Consider the following 15,231-nt stretch of genomic DNA (forward strand, 5'->3'; position numbering starts at 1 on the left):
TAAAATTCAATGAATACAGAGTCCCAGGAAAAGAAAACCACCAAAAATCATAACAGAACAAAACTATAAATGACTCAAATTGCCATATTGAAAGGGCATTCTATATACCTGGGAAAACTCACCCAGAATGGTCAATATCAAGACATACTCGGCTGGGTGCAGTGGCTCACGCCTGTAATCCCAGCACTTTGGGAGGCTGAGGTGGGTGGATCACTTGAGACCAGGAGTTCAAGACCAGCCTGGCCAACATGGTGAAACCCTGTCTCTACTAAAAAATACAAAAATTAGCCAGGTGTAGTGGCACACTCCTGTAATCTCAGCTACTTGGGAGATTGAGGCAGGAGAATCGCTTGAACCCAGTAGGCAGAGTTTGCAATGAGCTGAGATTGTGCTAACAGAGCAAGAATCCATCTCAAAAAAAGGACATATTCTACCAAAAGATAAAAATATATTTGTGCATCTATGCAAAAGAATCAAGTCACTTATTCGGGAAAGAAAATCAAACTGAAGCTAGACTTTTCAACAATACCACTTCATACTAGAAAACAGTGGAGCAAATATTTAAGATACTGAAGGAAAGAAAGTATGAGCCAAAGATTTTATATCCTGCCAAACTGACTTTCAGATTTAAAGGCCACAGACAAATAGTTCTGAAGATGCAAGAACTCAATGTATATTGTTCCCATGAGCGATTCCTGAGGAATCTACCAGATGTCTATAGAAGAAACCATGAGAAGCTTTGGCATAAAGTTGCTGCTTTGTGAATGATAATTAGTGGCACTGATAATGACATCTCCTCTCTCTGTGAGTTGTGGACATTCTCTGATGGCGTGCTTGCTTTAACTTAGCAGACACACAGTCACAGAAGACTTTCCTCCAGAAAAAAAGGGTTTACAAACCATCCTTCCATTAAGGATGGGGAGAAAAAGTCAAATATGTATCATTAGAAATGTCTTATGAGTAGCAATTGGCAGTTATTTAACCACTTTTATATGAACAAAAGTAACTCACATAGTAGTTTAATAAAAAGCTGACATTCATTTTTATTATGGGAGAAACTCCTAGGTGATGTTTTGACTAGTTAAAAGAGTGATAGTATGGTAATGGTAATTTAGAAATATTTATTCAAAAGCTTATGAAAAGCTTTTGTCTATACTGAAAAATAATAATAATCAGGGCTTTCTGTTAAAAGATGTCATTAAAAGCGTTTTTAAAAATTCCATTTTCCTCCTTTGAAACCCAACGAAAAACCCACTAAAAGAATGAAAGAGAAGGAACACTGTGTCTTCAATGAACAATGAAATGGCCACAATCCCAAACTATAAATTATGAAACACACCTGGCAAAGACCATAAAATCTGGATCAGAATGAGAGGGAAGGCTGAGAGCTGACAAACATTTCCTCAGGCACCAAGCAGGATATAGATTTCCCTAGGAGTTAATGTGGCAGTCCTGAAAGGCCTTTTCTAGTTCTTTGATGACAGACTAGATCCTGGACCACAAAGTACCTCAGAAAAAAAACTGAGGATGTTCCTTGCAGAACTGTGATGGGAGACAGAGCTGAGGGAGAAAGCATATTTTTATGACTCCTTGCCAAGGAAGGCTGCCAGAGATGAAGTGGTGTGAAGGAAGGGGTGGGGGGCAGCAGTTGCTGGATTATTACACAGTAAGCCAGTTATTTAAGAGGCTCTTTTATTTGTCTCATCAACTATTCAAATTCCAAAATCTGAAGGGAGATGTGGGTAGAGGAAGTAAGAGTTTTGGTGACAGAATGTTGAAGACAACAAATGGATGTAAAGTTCCCTAGCTCGTTTCTCCCACCCATGTGCCTCACAAACAGCCAGCTGTATTCAAAGCACCAGCATAAAATCTATGCACCAAAACTAGGGGGAAAAATTGAAAGGGAGGGAGGAAGTCATGGGATGGGGAATGGAGCATAAAGCAAGAGTCACATGGATAACATAACAAAGATTTTCCCCAGAGAAAAGTTCAGACAGATAGGTTCTGTACTTCCAAGGAAGTTATAGTCTTGAAATCTAGGGAAAAAGTGGCTTTAAAGTGAGGTTTGAGTTCAAAACAAGAGACTATAAGACAACAGAAGGAGATGGAAAGACAACTGGAACAATCAAGAAAAAAGAGAAAAATTTTTTAAATGGCAGATACAAAAATAGCAAACACAAAACTTACATTACAAGCAACAACTGATGAAAATAAAGGAAATGACTGGAAATAAAGAGAGATGGGATACAGACTGGAATAAGTCATATAAAATTATATGGAAAAGAACAAGGATATAAAATTGGTTTTTAGTGGCCATAATGGATATGGAAGACAGACAAAGGAGATCAAACATAAGCATAATTGATATTTGTTGAGAAGAACAAAACACATGGAACAGAAAAGTATTCAGAGACAAAATAAGGGGAATTAATTCCCTTTAATAAAAGCTTTTATCTGCAAGTCATAATAGCACAGCATATACCACTAACCCTGTGTAAGATGCTGAACCTCATAAAGCAAAACCCCCTTTGAACAGAAAGTCAACCAAATAAACTAAAAATTCTCATCTTCATAGGAGCATTCAATGCAAGAGGACAATGGAGCAGGATCTACAGAATTCTAAGGAAAAGCAAGCATGACTCAAGGATTTCCTCTTCATCCTGTGTTCTTCATGTAGAGAGACAACAGAGAGGCAGTCAGAGAATACTGTCTGATAAGCCCTTGAAAAATCTGTAGGGCCAAGATGAGATACAGAGATGACTCAAAACAGAGAATCCAGGAATGCATAGATCCTGGTAAAAAAGGTGGGAGATGAGTAATGAATTCATTTGTGTAGGATTAAGACTAATCAACTAACAATTGTATTCTAGAACATAACATAAATATCAGAAATCTTGACATTAAATAATAAAATGAAAACTAACTAAAATTTGGAGAGATGAGCTAGATGATATAGTTTGGCTGTGTCCCCACCCAAATCTCATCTTGAATTGTAGCTCCCATAATTCACATGGGTTGTGGGAGGGACCCAGTTGGAGATAATTGAATCATGGGGGGAGTTTCCCTCATACTGTTCTTGTGGTGGTAAATAAGTGTCACGAGATCTGATGATTTTATAAGGGGTTTCCCTTTTCACTTGGCTCTCATTCTGTCTTGCTTGCTGCCATGTAAGACATCCCTTTGCCCTTCCTTCATCTTCTGCCATGATTGTGAGACTTCCCCAGCTACATGGAACTGTGAGTCTATTAAACCTCTTTCCTTTATAACTTACCCAGTCTTGGGTATGTCTTTATTAACAACATGAGATTGGACTAATACAGTAGAGGAAATGTAAGTGTGCTTATTTCCTCATCCTTCTTAGTAGCAAGTCAGTAAATACTCTCCTAAGTCAAAATGTCATTAAAAATAACTATCCAAATCTATTATTGGTTTATTTAATCTTCTTTATTAACTTTAGAGTGTTCTTTTGGGAATTAATCATGGTTTAAAAAATATCAAATGTTCAACAACTCTAATTTTACTTTAATTTCTTTTTTTCTAATATACCTCATAAAATTGCATTACATTTTCAAGTTGAAATTGCATGTATACACACTGATTATCACTATTCATGATACTTTATATATGGCAGTTTGGGTGATTTTTTTTAAACTTTCCTTTTTATACGTTTGTATTTCTTGGATACTTTGTAATGAGTATTTAAAAATCAAAATCAGCCATGGCTGGCAAGATGGCCAAATAGGAACAGCTCTGGTCTGTAGCTCCCAGCGAGATCAACACAGAAGGTGAGTGATTTCTGTATGTCCAACAGAGGTACCAGCTCATCTCACTGGGACTGGTTATACAGTGGGTGCAGCCCATGGAGGGCCAGCTGAAGCAGCGTGGGCCATCTCCTCATCCAGGAAGTACAAGAGGTCAGGGACCTCCCTTCCCTAGTCAAGGGAAGCCGTGAGGGACTGTGCCGTGAGGAATGGTGCACTCTGGCCGAGGTGCTACGCTTTTCCCATGGTCTTCACAACCTGCAAACCAGGAGAGTCCCTCGGGTGCCAACACCACCAGGGCCCATGGGTTTCAAGCACAAAACTGGACAGCCATTTGGGCAGACACCAAGATAGCTGCAGAAGGTTTTTTTTCATACCCCAATGGTGCCTGGAACACCAGCGAGACAGAACCATTCACTCCCCTGGAAAGGGGGCTAAAGCCAGGGACCCAAGTGGTCTAGCTCAGCAGATGCCACCCCCATGGAGCCCAGCAAGCTAAGATCCACTGGCTTGAAATTCTCACTGCCAGCACAACAGTGTGAAGTTGACCTGGGATGCTCCAGCTTGATGGGGGGAGGGGTATCCACCATTATTGAGGCTTGAGTAGGTGGCTTTCCCCTCACAGGGTAAACAAAGCCTCTGGGAAGTTCAAACTGGGCAGAGCCCACTGCAGCTTGGCAAAGCCACTGTAGTCAGACTGCTTCTCTAGATTCCTCCTTTCTGGGCAGGACATCTCTGAAAGAAAGGCAGCAGCCCCAGTCAGGGGCTTATAGATAAAACTCTTATCTCCATGGGACAGAGCACCTGGGGGAAGGGGCAGCTGTGGGTGCAGCTTCAGCAGACTTAAATGTTCCTGCCTGCTGGCTCTGAAGAGAGCAGCAGATCTCCCAGCACAGCGCTTGAGCTCTACTAAGGAATAGACAACCTCCTCAAGTGGGTCCCTGATCCCCTGTGCCTCCTGATGGGGAGACACCTCCCAGTAGGGGCCAACAGACACCTCATATAGGACAGTTCTGGCTGGCATCTGGCAGGTGCCCCTCTGGGACGAAGCTTCCAGAGAAAGGAACAGGCAGCAATCTTTGCTGTTCTGCAGCATCTGCTGGTGATACTCAGGCAAATCAGGCCTGGAGTGGACCTCCAGCAAACTCCAGCAGACCTGCAGCAGAGGGGCCTGACTATTAGAAGGAAAATTGACAAACAGAAAAGAATAACACCAACATCAGCAAAAAGTATGTCCACACAGAAACCCCAGAAACCCCACCTGAAGGTCCTCAAAAGACCATCAAAGACCAGAGGTAGATAAATCCACAAAGACATGGAAAAACCAGCGCAAAAAGGCTGAAAATGCCAAAAACCAGAATGTGTTTTCTCCTGCAAAGGATCACAACTCCTTGCCAGCAAGGGAACAAAACTGGACAAAGAATGAATTTGACGAATTAACAGAAGTAGGCTTCAGAAGGTGGGTAATAACAAACTCCTCCTCCGAGTTAAAGGAGCATGTTCTAACCCAATGCAAGGAAGCTAAGGACCTTGAAGAAAGGTTAGAGGAATTGCTAACTAGAATGATCAGTTTAGAGAAGAACATAAATGACCTAATGGAGCTGAAAAACACAGCACGAGAACTTCATGAAGCATACGCAAGTATCAATAGCCAAATTGATCAAGCAGAACAAGGATATCAGAGATTGAAGATGAACTTAATGAAATAAGTGTGAAGTCAAGATTAGAGAAAAAAGAATGAAAAGGAACAAACAAAGCCTCCAAGAAATATGGGACAATGTGAAAAGACCAAACCTATGTTTGTTTGGTGTACCTGAAAGTGATGGGGAGAATGGAACCAAGTTGAAAAACACTCTTCAGGATATTATCAAGGAGAATTTCTCCAACCTAGCAAGAAAGGCCAACATTCAAATTCAGGAAATACAGAGAATACCACAAAGATACTCCTCGAGAAGAACAACCCCAAGACACATAATCTTCAGATTCACCATAGTTGAAATGAAGGAAAAAATGTTAAGGGGAGCCAGAGAGAAAGGTCGGGTTACCCACAAAGGGAATCCCATCAGACTAACAGTGGGTCTCTCTGCAGAAACCCTACAAGCCAGAAGAGACTGGGGCCAATATTCAACATTCTTAAAGAAAAGAATTTTCAACCCAGAATTTCATATCCAGCCAACCTAAGTTTCATAAGTGAAGGAGAAATAAAATCCTTTACAGACAAGCAAATGCTGAGAGATTTTGTCACCAGCAGGCCTGCCTTATAAGAGCTCCTGAAGGAAGCACTAAACATGGAAAGGAAAAACCGGTACCAGCCACTGCAAAAACATACCAAATTGTAAAGACCATTGACACTATGAAGAAACTGCATCAACTAACAGGCAAAATAACCAGCTAACATCATAATGACAGGATCAGATTCACACATAACAATATTAACCTTAAATGTAAATGGGCTAAATGCCCCAATTAAAAGGCACAGACTGGCAAATTGGATCAAGAGTTAAGACCCATAGGTGTGCTATATTCTGGAGACCCATCTCACATGCAAAGACACACATAGGCTCAAAATAAAGGAATGGAGGAATATTTACCAAGCAAATGGAAAGCAAAAAAAAGCAGGGGTTGCAATCCTAGTCTGATAAAACAGACTTTAAACCAACAAAGATCAAAAAAGACAAAGAAGAGCATTACATAATGATAAAGAGATCAATGCAACAAAAAGAGCTAACTGTCCTAAATATATATGCACCCAGTACAGGAGCACCCAGATTCATAAAGCAAGTTCTTAGAGACCTACAACGAGACTTGGACTCCCACACAATAGCAGTGGGAGACTTTAACACCCTATTGTAAACATTAGACAGATCAACAAGACAGAAAATTAACAAGGATATTCAGGATTTGAACTGAGCTCTGGACCAAGTAGACCTAATAGACATCTACAGAACTCTCTACCCTAAATCAACAGAACATACATTCTTCTCAGCACCACATCGCACTTATTCTGAAACTGACCACATAATTGGAAGTAAAACACTCCTCCGCAAATACAAAAGAACGGAAATTATGACAAACAGTCTCTCAGACCACAGTGCAATCAAATTAGAACTCATGATTAAGACACACTCTCAAAACTGCACAACTACACGGAAACTGAAGAACCTGCTCCTGAATGACTACTGGGTAAATAACAAAATTAAGGCAGAAAAAAATAAGTTATTTGAAACCAATAGGAACAAAGACACAATGTACCAGAATCTCTGGGACGCAGCTAAAGCAGTGTTTAGAGGGAAATTTATGGCACTAAATGCCTATAGGAGAAAGCAGAAAAGATCTAAAATCAACACCCTAACATGACAGTTAAAAGAACTAGAGAAGCAAGAGCAAACAAATTCAAAAGCTAGCAGAAGACAAGAAATAATTAAGGTCAGAGCAGAACTTAGAGAGATAGAGACATGAAAAACTCTTCAAAAAATCAATGAATCCTGGAGCTGGTTTTTTGAAAAGATTTGCAAATCTAGCCAGACCAATGAAGAAGAAAAGAGAACAATCAAATAGACACAATAAAAAATGATAAAGGGGATATCACCATTGATCCCACAGAAATACAAAACTATCATCAGAGAATAATATAAACACCTCTATGCAAATAAGCTAGAAAATTCAGAAGAAATGGATAAATTCCTGGACACATACACCCTCCCAAGACAACCAGGAAGAAGTCAGATTCCTGAATAGACCAATAACAAGTTCTGAAATTGAGACAGTAATTAATAGCCTACAAACTACAAAAAGCCCAGGACCAGACAGATTCATAGACAAATTCCACCAGAGGTACAAAGAGGAGCTGGTACCATTCCTTCTGAAACTATTCCAAACAATAGAAAAAGAGGGACTCCTCCCCAACTCATTTTATGGGGCCAGCATCATCCTGATACCAAAACCTGGCAGAAACACAACAACAAAGAAAGAAAATTTCAGGCCAGTATCCTTGAAAAACATTGATGTGAGAATCTCCAATAAAATACTGGCAAATTGAATCCAGCAGCACATCAAAAAGATTATCCACCACGATCAAGTCAGCTTCATCCCTGGGATGCAAGGTTGGTTCAACATAAGCAAATCAATAAACATAATCCCTTGCATAAACAGAGCCAATGACAAAAACCACATGATTATCTCAATAGATGCAGAAAAGGCCTTTGATAAAATTCAACACCCCTTCATGCTAAAAACTCTCAATAAACTAGGTATTGATGAAATGTATCTCAAAATAATAAGAGCTATTTATGACAAACCCACAGCCAGTATCATACTGAATGGGCAAAAGCTGGAAGCATTCCCTTTGAAAACCAGCACAAGACAAGAATACCCTCTCTCACCAGTCCTATTCAACACAGTATTGGAAATTCTGACCAGGACAACCAGGCAAGAGAAAGTAATAAAGTGTATTCATATAGGAAGAGAGGAAGTCAAATTGTCTCTGTTTGCAGGTGACATGATTGTATATTTAGAAAACCCCATCATCTCAGCCCAAAATCTCCTTACACTGATAAGCCGCTTCAGCAAAGTCTCAGGATGCAAAATCAATGTGCAAAAATCACAAAAATCACAAGCATTTCTATACACCAATAATAGACAAACAGCCAAATCATGAGTGAACTCACATTCACAATTGCTACAAAGAGAGTAAAGTACCTAGGAATACAACTTACAAGGATGTGAAGGACCTCTTCAAGGAGAACTACAAACCACTGCTCAAGGAAATAAGAGAGGACACAAATGGAAAAACATTCTATGCTCATGGATAGGAAGAATCAATATAGTGAAAGTGGCCATACTGCCCAAAGTAATTTATAAATTCAATGGTATCTCCATCAAACTAACTTTCACTTTCTTCACAGAATTAGAGAAAACTACTTTAAAGTTCATGTGGAACCAAAAAAGAGCCTGTGTAGCCAAGACAATCCTAAGCAGAAAGAACAAAGCTGGAGGCATCATGCTACCTGACTTCAAACTATACTACAAGGCTACAGTAACCAAAACAGCATGGTACTGGTACCAAAACAGAGAGATAGACCAACGGAACAGAACAGAGATCAGAATCAGAAATCATGCCACACATCTACAACCACCTTTGACAAACATGACAGAAACAAGCAATGGGGAAAGGATTCCCTATTTAATAGATGGTATTGGGAAAACTGGCTATCCATATGCAGAAAACTGAAACTGGACCCCTTCCTTATACCTTATACAAAAATTAACTTAAAATGTATTAAAGACTTAAACATAAGACCTAAAACCATAAAAGCCCTATAAGAAAAACTAGGCAGGGTCATTCAGGATGTATGCATGGGCAAAGACTTCATGACTAAAATACCAAAAGCAATGGCAACAAAAGCCAAAATTGACAAATGGGATCTAATTAAACTAAAGAGCTTCTGCACAGCAAAAGAAACTATCATCAGACTAACAGGCAACCTACAGAATGGGAGAAAATGTTTGTAACCTATCCATCTGACAAAGGGCTAATATCCAGAATTTACAAGGAATTTAAACAAATTTACGAGAAAAAAAAAAAAAAACCAGAAAACAACCCCATCAAAAAGTGGGCAAAGGATATGAACAGATAGTTCTCAAAAGGAGACATTTATGCGGCCAACAAACATATGAAAAAAAGCTCACCATCACTGGTCATTAGAGAAAAGCAAATCAAAACCACAATGAGATACCATCTCATGCCAGTTAGAATGGCGATCATTAAAAAACCAGGAAACAACAGATGCTGGAGAGGATATGGAGAAATAGGAATGCTTTTACACTGTTGGTGGGAGTGTAAATTAGTTCAACCATTGTGGAAGACAGTGTGGCAATTCCTCAAGGATCTAGAACCAGAAACACCATTTGACCCAGCAATGCCATTACTGAGTATATACCCAAAGGATTAGAAATCATTCCACTATAATGACACATGCACACATATGTTTATTGCAGCACTGTTCACAATAGCAAAGACTTGGAACCAACCCAAATGCCCATCAGTAATAGACTGGATAAAGAAAATGTGGAATACCATGGAATACTAGGCAGCCATAAAAAAGGATGAGTTCATGTCCTTTGCAGGGACGTGGATGAAACTGGGAGACCATCATTGTCGGCAAACTAACACAGGAACAGAAAACCAAGAACCACTCGTTCTCACTCATAAGTGGGAGTTGAACAAAGAGAACACATGGACACAGGAAGGGGAACATCACACACTGGGTCCTGTCAGGGGGTGGGGGGCTAGGGAAGGGATAGCATTAGAAGAAATACCTAATGTAGATGACGGGTTGATGGGTGCAGCAAACCACCATGGCACATGTGTACCTATATAACAATCCTGCACGTTCTACACACGTATCCCAGAACTTAAAGTATAATAATTTTAAAAAGGCCAGGTGCGGTGTCTCACATCTGTAATCCCAGCACTTTGGGAGGCCGAGGTGGGTGGATCACGAGGTCAGGAGTTTGAGACCAGCCTGGCCAAGATGATGAAACCCCGTCTCTACTAAAAATACAAAAAGTAGCCAGGTGCAGCGGCGAGCGCCTATAATCCCAACTACTTGGGAGGCTGAGGCGGGAGAATCACTTGAGTCTGGGAGGCAGAGGTTGCAGTGAGCTGAGATCGTGCCACTGCACTCTAGCCTGGGTGACAGAGCAAGAATCCATCTCAAAAAACAAGCAAACAAACAATGGACATGCCCATAGGCAGATGAATGGATAAAGAAAATATGGTACTGTATATACATACAATGAAATATTTTACAGCCTTAAAAAAGTAGGAAAGCCTGCCATTTGTTGCAAGAAGGATGAACCTAGAGGACATTATGCTAAGTGAAATAAGCCAGTTAGGGAAAAAGAAATGTTGCATGATTCTATTACATAAGGTATCTAAAATTGTCAAACTCATAGAAGCAGAGAATACAATAGTGGTTTTCCCGGACTGGGGGAATGGGGAAAATGGGGAGTTGTTAAATGGCTATAAAGTTTCAATTATAGCTGAATAAGTTCTAGAGATCTGCGGTAAAACATAGTTAACAATAGGTAGTGTGAAATTCAAAATACATTAAGAAGGTAAATCTTATGTGAAGTGTTCTAATCATAAATAAAACAAAACAGGCGACAAAAAACAAAAGGGAACTTCGGTAAGTGTTAGATATGTCTGTTACTCCGATTGTGGTAATGGTATCATGGTGTTTGCATTAAGCCCAAACCCATCACATTGTACACATTAGACATGTTCTTTATATATCAATAACACCTCAATAAAACTATTAAAAGGGTCAAATTTTAAAAATGAAAATAAAAAATAAAATAAAAATCATGTATGAATGAATGGCTAAAAAATAAATTAGATATTAATTGCAATGCCAAAAAAAATCCCACAATAATAAATTACTGGAAATTACTTACTACCTCCAAAAGAAAGAGTGAGATGGAGGGAGGGGGAGGGCGGTAGAGAGGACATGACTGAAGGAAAAAGAGAAAGAAAGAAAGAAAGAAAGGACGAGAAGGGAGGGTAGGGAAGGGGAAGAGAGGAGGAAGAAACTCTCCATGACATAAAAGATGTTCAAGCCTAGGAAATGGCTTTCTTCTTGGCACATCCATACTGAAAATTTCCTCTTGTTTCACCCTTGGAGACTTTGCTGTTGTTGGCTGGGTCTGCCTGCGCACGCTCCATTTGACTCTGTTGCACAACTCTCATTTCAGTGTTCTGTCAGTTGTGGTGTTGGAATCCAGAGAAGAAAGCAGGTGTGTCAAAGGCTGACAGCCAAAGGCCGGCTCGTCCCCCTCAGTGAGATGATGTGCAGGGATCTACCAGGGCTCCCTCTTGTAAGATCTTGCCAGATGCCTGAGTGCAGTAGTAAGTATGTGGCGTCCGCACTTCACCAAGATATGCTGATTCTGTTCATTTTGTCCCGATGTCTTTATTTTCCATATGTCAACAGATTTCTAATCTGTGGGTAAGGCAACTCAGGCTGAACTCAGTGGTGTTTTCGGCAGTGATCAGTAGAACGTGGAAGACCAAGATACAGTTCTAAGAAAAGTCTGTTTTAAGAAATGTCTCCCCACTTAACAAATGCATTTTTTAGGCTTCCTCACTTGGATTTATGTCCTCCACTTTACCATAATTCCTTCTGCTTAGAGTTCAGGAGTGTTCCTTGCAGAAGTTAAGCCGAAATACCTCCTGGTTCACTTTGCTAGGAATGCATTTGGACTTAATTAAAAGTAGAAGAGCCGTAGCTCTTTTTTTAAGCATTCAACTTTTTTTTCTTGTGTATAATCTAAAATTGGCAAGGATAAAACATGAAATAACTTTGATTTAAAAATGGCAGTTTGTACACCTCAATCAATTATGAATAATAAGCTTACTATAAAGAGTTCATATTGTGGCTTCATTATAGTCAAAGCTAATAGGCATGTAGCATTCATCTGTATTTTCAGTGTACATAATAGAATGTATGTTTACACATAAATATGTATGTTTCATATAAGAGTTATGTGGGCCGGATGCAGTGGCTCATGCCTGTAATCCCAGCACTTTGAGAGGCCGAGGTGGGTGGATCACGAGGTCAGAAGATCAAGACCATCGATCATGGTGAAACCCCGTCTCTACTAAAAATACAAAAAATTAGCTGGGCATTGTGGCACACGCCTGTAGTATCAGCTACTTGGGAGGCTGAGGCAGGAGAATTGCTTGAACCCAGGAGGTGGAGGTTGCAGTGAGCTGAGATCACGCCAGTGCACTCCAGCTTAGGCAACAGAGTTTGAGACTCTGTCTAAAAAAAAAAAAAAAAAGAAAAGAAAAGAAAAAAGAAAGAAAAAAGAGTTATGTGTTAAAACATGTAAGTGGAGGCCTGCCATAACAACAATTGAAAAGCAGGCAGCAGAGTGGTGGTGAGGAAGTTAGTAAGGGAGGTAGGGAACAGGCATAGTGGAAATAACAGCTTTGGAGTTCATTTACCACTTTTTCACTATCTTTAATTACTCACCTGTAAAATAACATTCATTATCTCAGTTACCCTCCTGAACTTTTGGTAAGGAAAAAAAATTAAAAATGAACTATTCTTATTTTAATGCTCCTTAGGAGAGGAAAACATATGTATAGGTTCAATTTATTGAACAAATTGAACTTCAAAAACTTCAATTTACCAACAGCTTTCCTGGAGAAACTCACAAAACAAAATAAGAAAAATAATTAAGTTTTTTTTTTTTTTTTTAATGTAGTGACATTTACTGAGCAATTGCTATGTGGAGTTCTTTGCATGCATTATCTCATTTAGTCCCCTGAACAACATTGTGAAGCAGATACTATCTCCATTTGGAGATGAGAAACCCAAGACATAGAAAAGGCATGAGACTTGCCTAAGGCTCCCTGGCTGCCAACTGAACTGCTTGACCACAAGTCTGTCTGATTCTTTTACCCATGTTTTTAGCTGCCTCTCTATGCTGATTCATGGACAACATTAACATTTTTTTTTTCCTGAGGAACACATTTCCAAAATCTTAAGAGTCCAAAAACTTGAGATTCCAAGTTGTAAAGTCTCCTGGAATTCAGGAGTGTCTGTAGCATATGGCACACTATCATGCTTTGTTCAAGCTGCCTCTCTTATCTGAATTTTTATTAATTGCGGATGGTTGCATAGCAGTGTGGCTAGACTGTAAAAACTGCCTTACAGGAGAGTGAAATTAAAGTGATACTGGCAGCTTCCTCTGAAATAGTAACAGAATAACATGTGGGAATACATCGTGGTTATTAGGGCATCCAATGTGGTACAAGATGAAATTATAAATTATTATGGCATGCATTGAGGAGCAGAGAAAACTACAAGTTTTAGGGAGAAAGAAAAAACACAAGAAAAAAAGATAGTAATATTTCTTCTTTACTCCACCCCACTCCTGCCTGCCAAACATGTAGGTCATGAAGGTAGACAAGAGACAGGAATGCATGCTCCCAGCACAGCCAATGCACCCTGAGCTGGGCTCCCACTTCAGCTATAGCCTGGCCTCACTCCATAATCTTTGATCAGTAGCCCTTGCTTGCTGAAATTTATGTTCTACTTCTACACTTTCACATAGCATCCTCTTCTTTTCACCATCATATGACAGAGCAAGAGATGAGGTTGGCTTTCTCTTATCCTCTCTACCCATCTGTCTCTGCACCATTTCCCTGCTGTCATCACACACTTAGCATGTAGATTGCCCCATTTCATACCTTCAAAGGCACCATATGCAGACCCTATAAGACACTCTTCACCTTTCTTCAGGACACACCACCGCCAGGACCATGATTTCTCTCTGACATTTCCTAACATCCAAGACAACCAATATCTGTGTTGATGACCTTTCTAACACCTGATATCCCAATTTCCCAACCTCATCAATTCCACTGACCCCATCACCTTCGCATGGTAACCCCTTAGACTTCCTCACTACTTGGCACTCAGAATTAGCTTCTTGTTCTGCTTTACCCTCAACTCACTCCTGCTTATTTAGTGCCTCACCATGACCTCTGGTTCTTCCGTATCTCCTTATTATCCCCAGTTTCTGCTCTTGCCCTAAAAACCTTTGCTGGCCTTCCTTAGGTCTCCACTTAACCAACTCTATCACCAAATCTTTATACCTTTCATTAACCTCTGGCACTGACCCCTGCTCAGCTTCAACACTGGTATTATTTTTCAAGTGATTTGTTGGTTGTTTGGTTGGTTTCCTAGCCTGAGCCACTAGGATTTCCTAAAGAAAATAATATCACCATGCTAATTTGACATGTTTCATATTTATGCTATTTTAGCTGGACATTAATGGATTTGTACCCTATTTTCTAAGAATGCCCTAGAAATTCACCATAGCAACTATTTCCTAACTACTGAATAGACCCATTTCTCTGTCAATGAACTTGTCTTTCATTCCACCAGGAATATCAAGACTACAGTGGCATAATGTCCTTCTGATTTTCCTCTCTGTTTCACCTCAAATCTACCCCCTCTCCTCCTCAGATTAGAAATGTATGATCTACCCCATCCATGATGGAAGGAGGTCCATAGACAAGAAAATCAGGCCCAGTAGTGCTGTCAACTTTATTTTCGTCCAAGGTTTCAGTTCTAGAAAATGTGTCCTAATTGGTGCCTTGGGTTTAAGTAAAACCCATCCTCTTTGGAGGGGTGATTTTTCTTGGCTGTGACCATTTTGGTGTGCAGCAGGTCCAAGTCAGGTGGGAAATATGTCTTCTGCTCCCCCTAGAGGCCAGCGGCACACCCTATAGTCCAATGACACCCACTGCCTGCTTCTCCCCAAACAATCCCTGCACAGTCCCCTTATTCAAATTATTTCCGTCACCATATCTAGTGACTGAAGTTCTTCCTGCTCCTGAAGGGTCAACACAAACCCTACCTTCCCCAATAAGCTTTCTCAGTTGCACTTAATG

General features: G+C 40.0%; 1 protein-coding gene across 6 annotated transcripts in view; it reads left to right on the plus strand.

Moving 5' to 3' along the window:
• Positions 1-15,231, plus strand: part of ADAMTSL3 (ADAMTS like 3) — a 414,992-nt gene that overhangs the window by 331,495 nt on the left and 68,266 nt on the right. For all 6 annotated transcript variants that reach the window (XM_050796105.1, XM_050796106.1, XM_050796108.1 and 3 more), the window contains exon 20: positions 11,517-11,670. In XM_050796105.1, coding sequence (XP_050652062.1) covers positions 11,517-11,670 — 154 coding nt within the window. The remainder of the gene's footprint in view (positions 1-11,516; positions 11,671-15,231) is intronic.

The sequence above is a fragment of the Macaca thibetana genome, chromosome 7 (assembly GCF_024542745.1).
Source record: "Macaca thibetana thibetana isolate TM-01 chromosome 7, ASM2454274v1, whole genome shotgun sequence".
NCBI lineage: Eukaryota > Metazoa > Chordata > Mammalia > Primates > Cercopithecidae > Macaca > Macaca thibetana.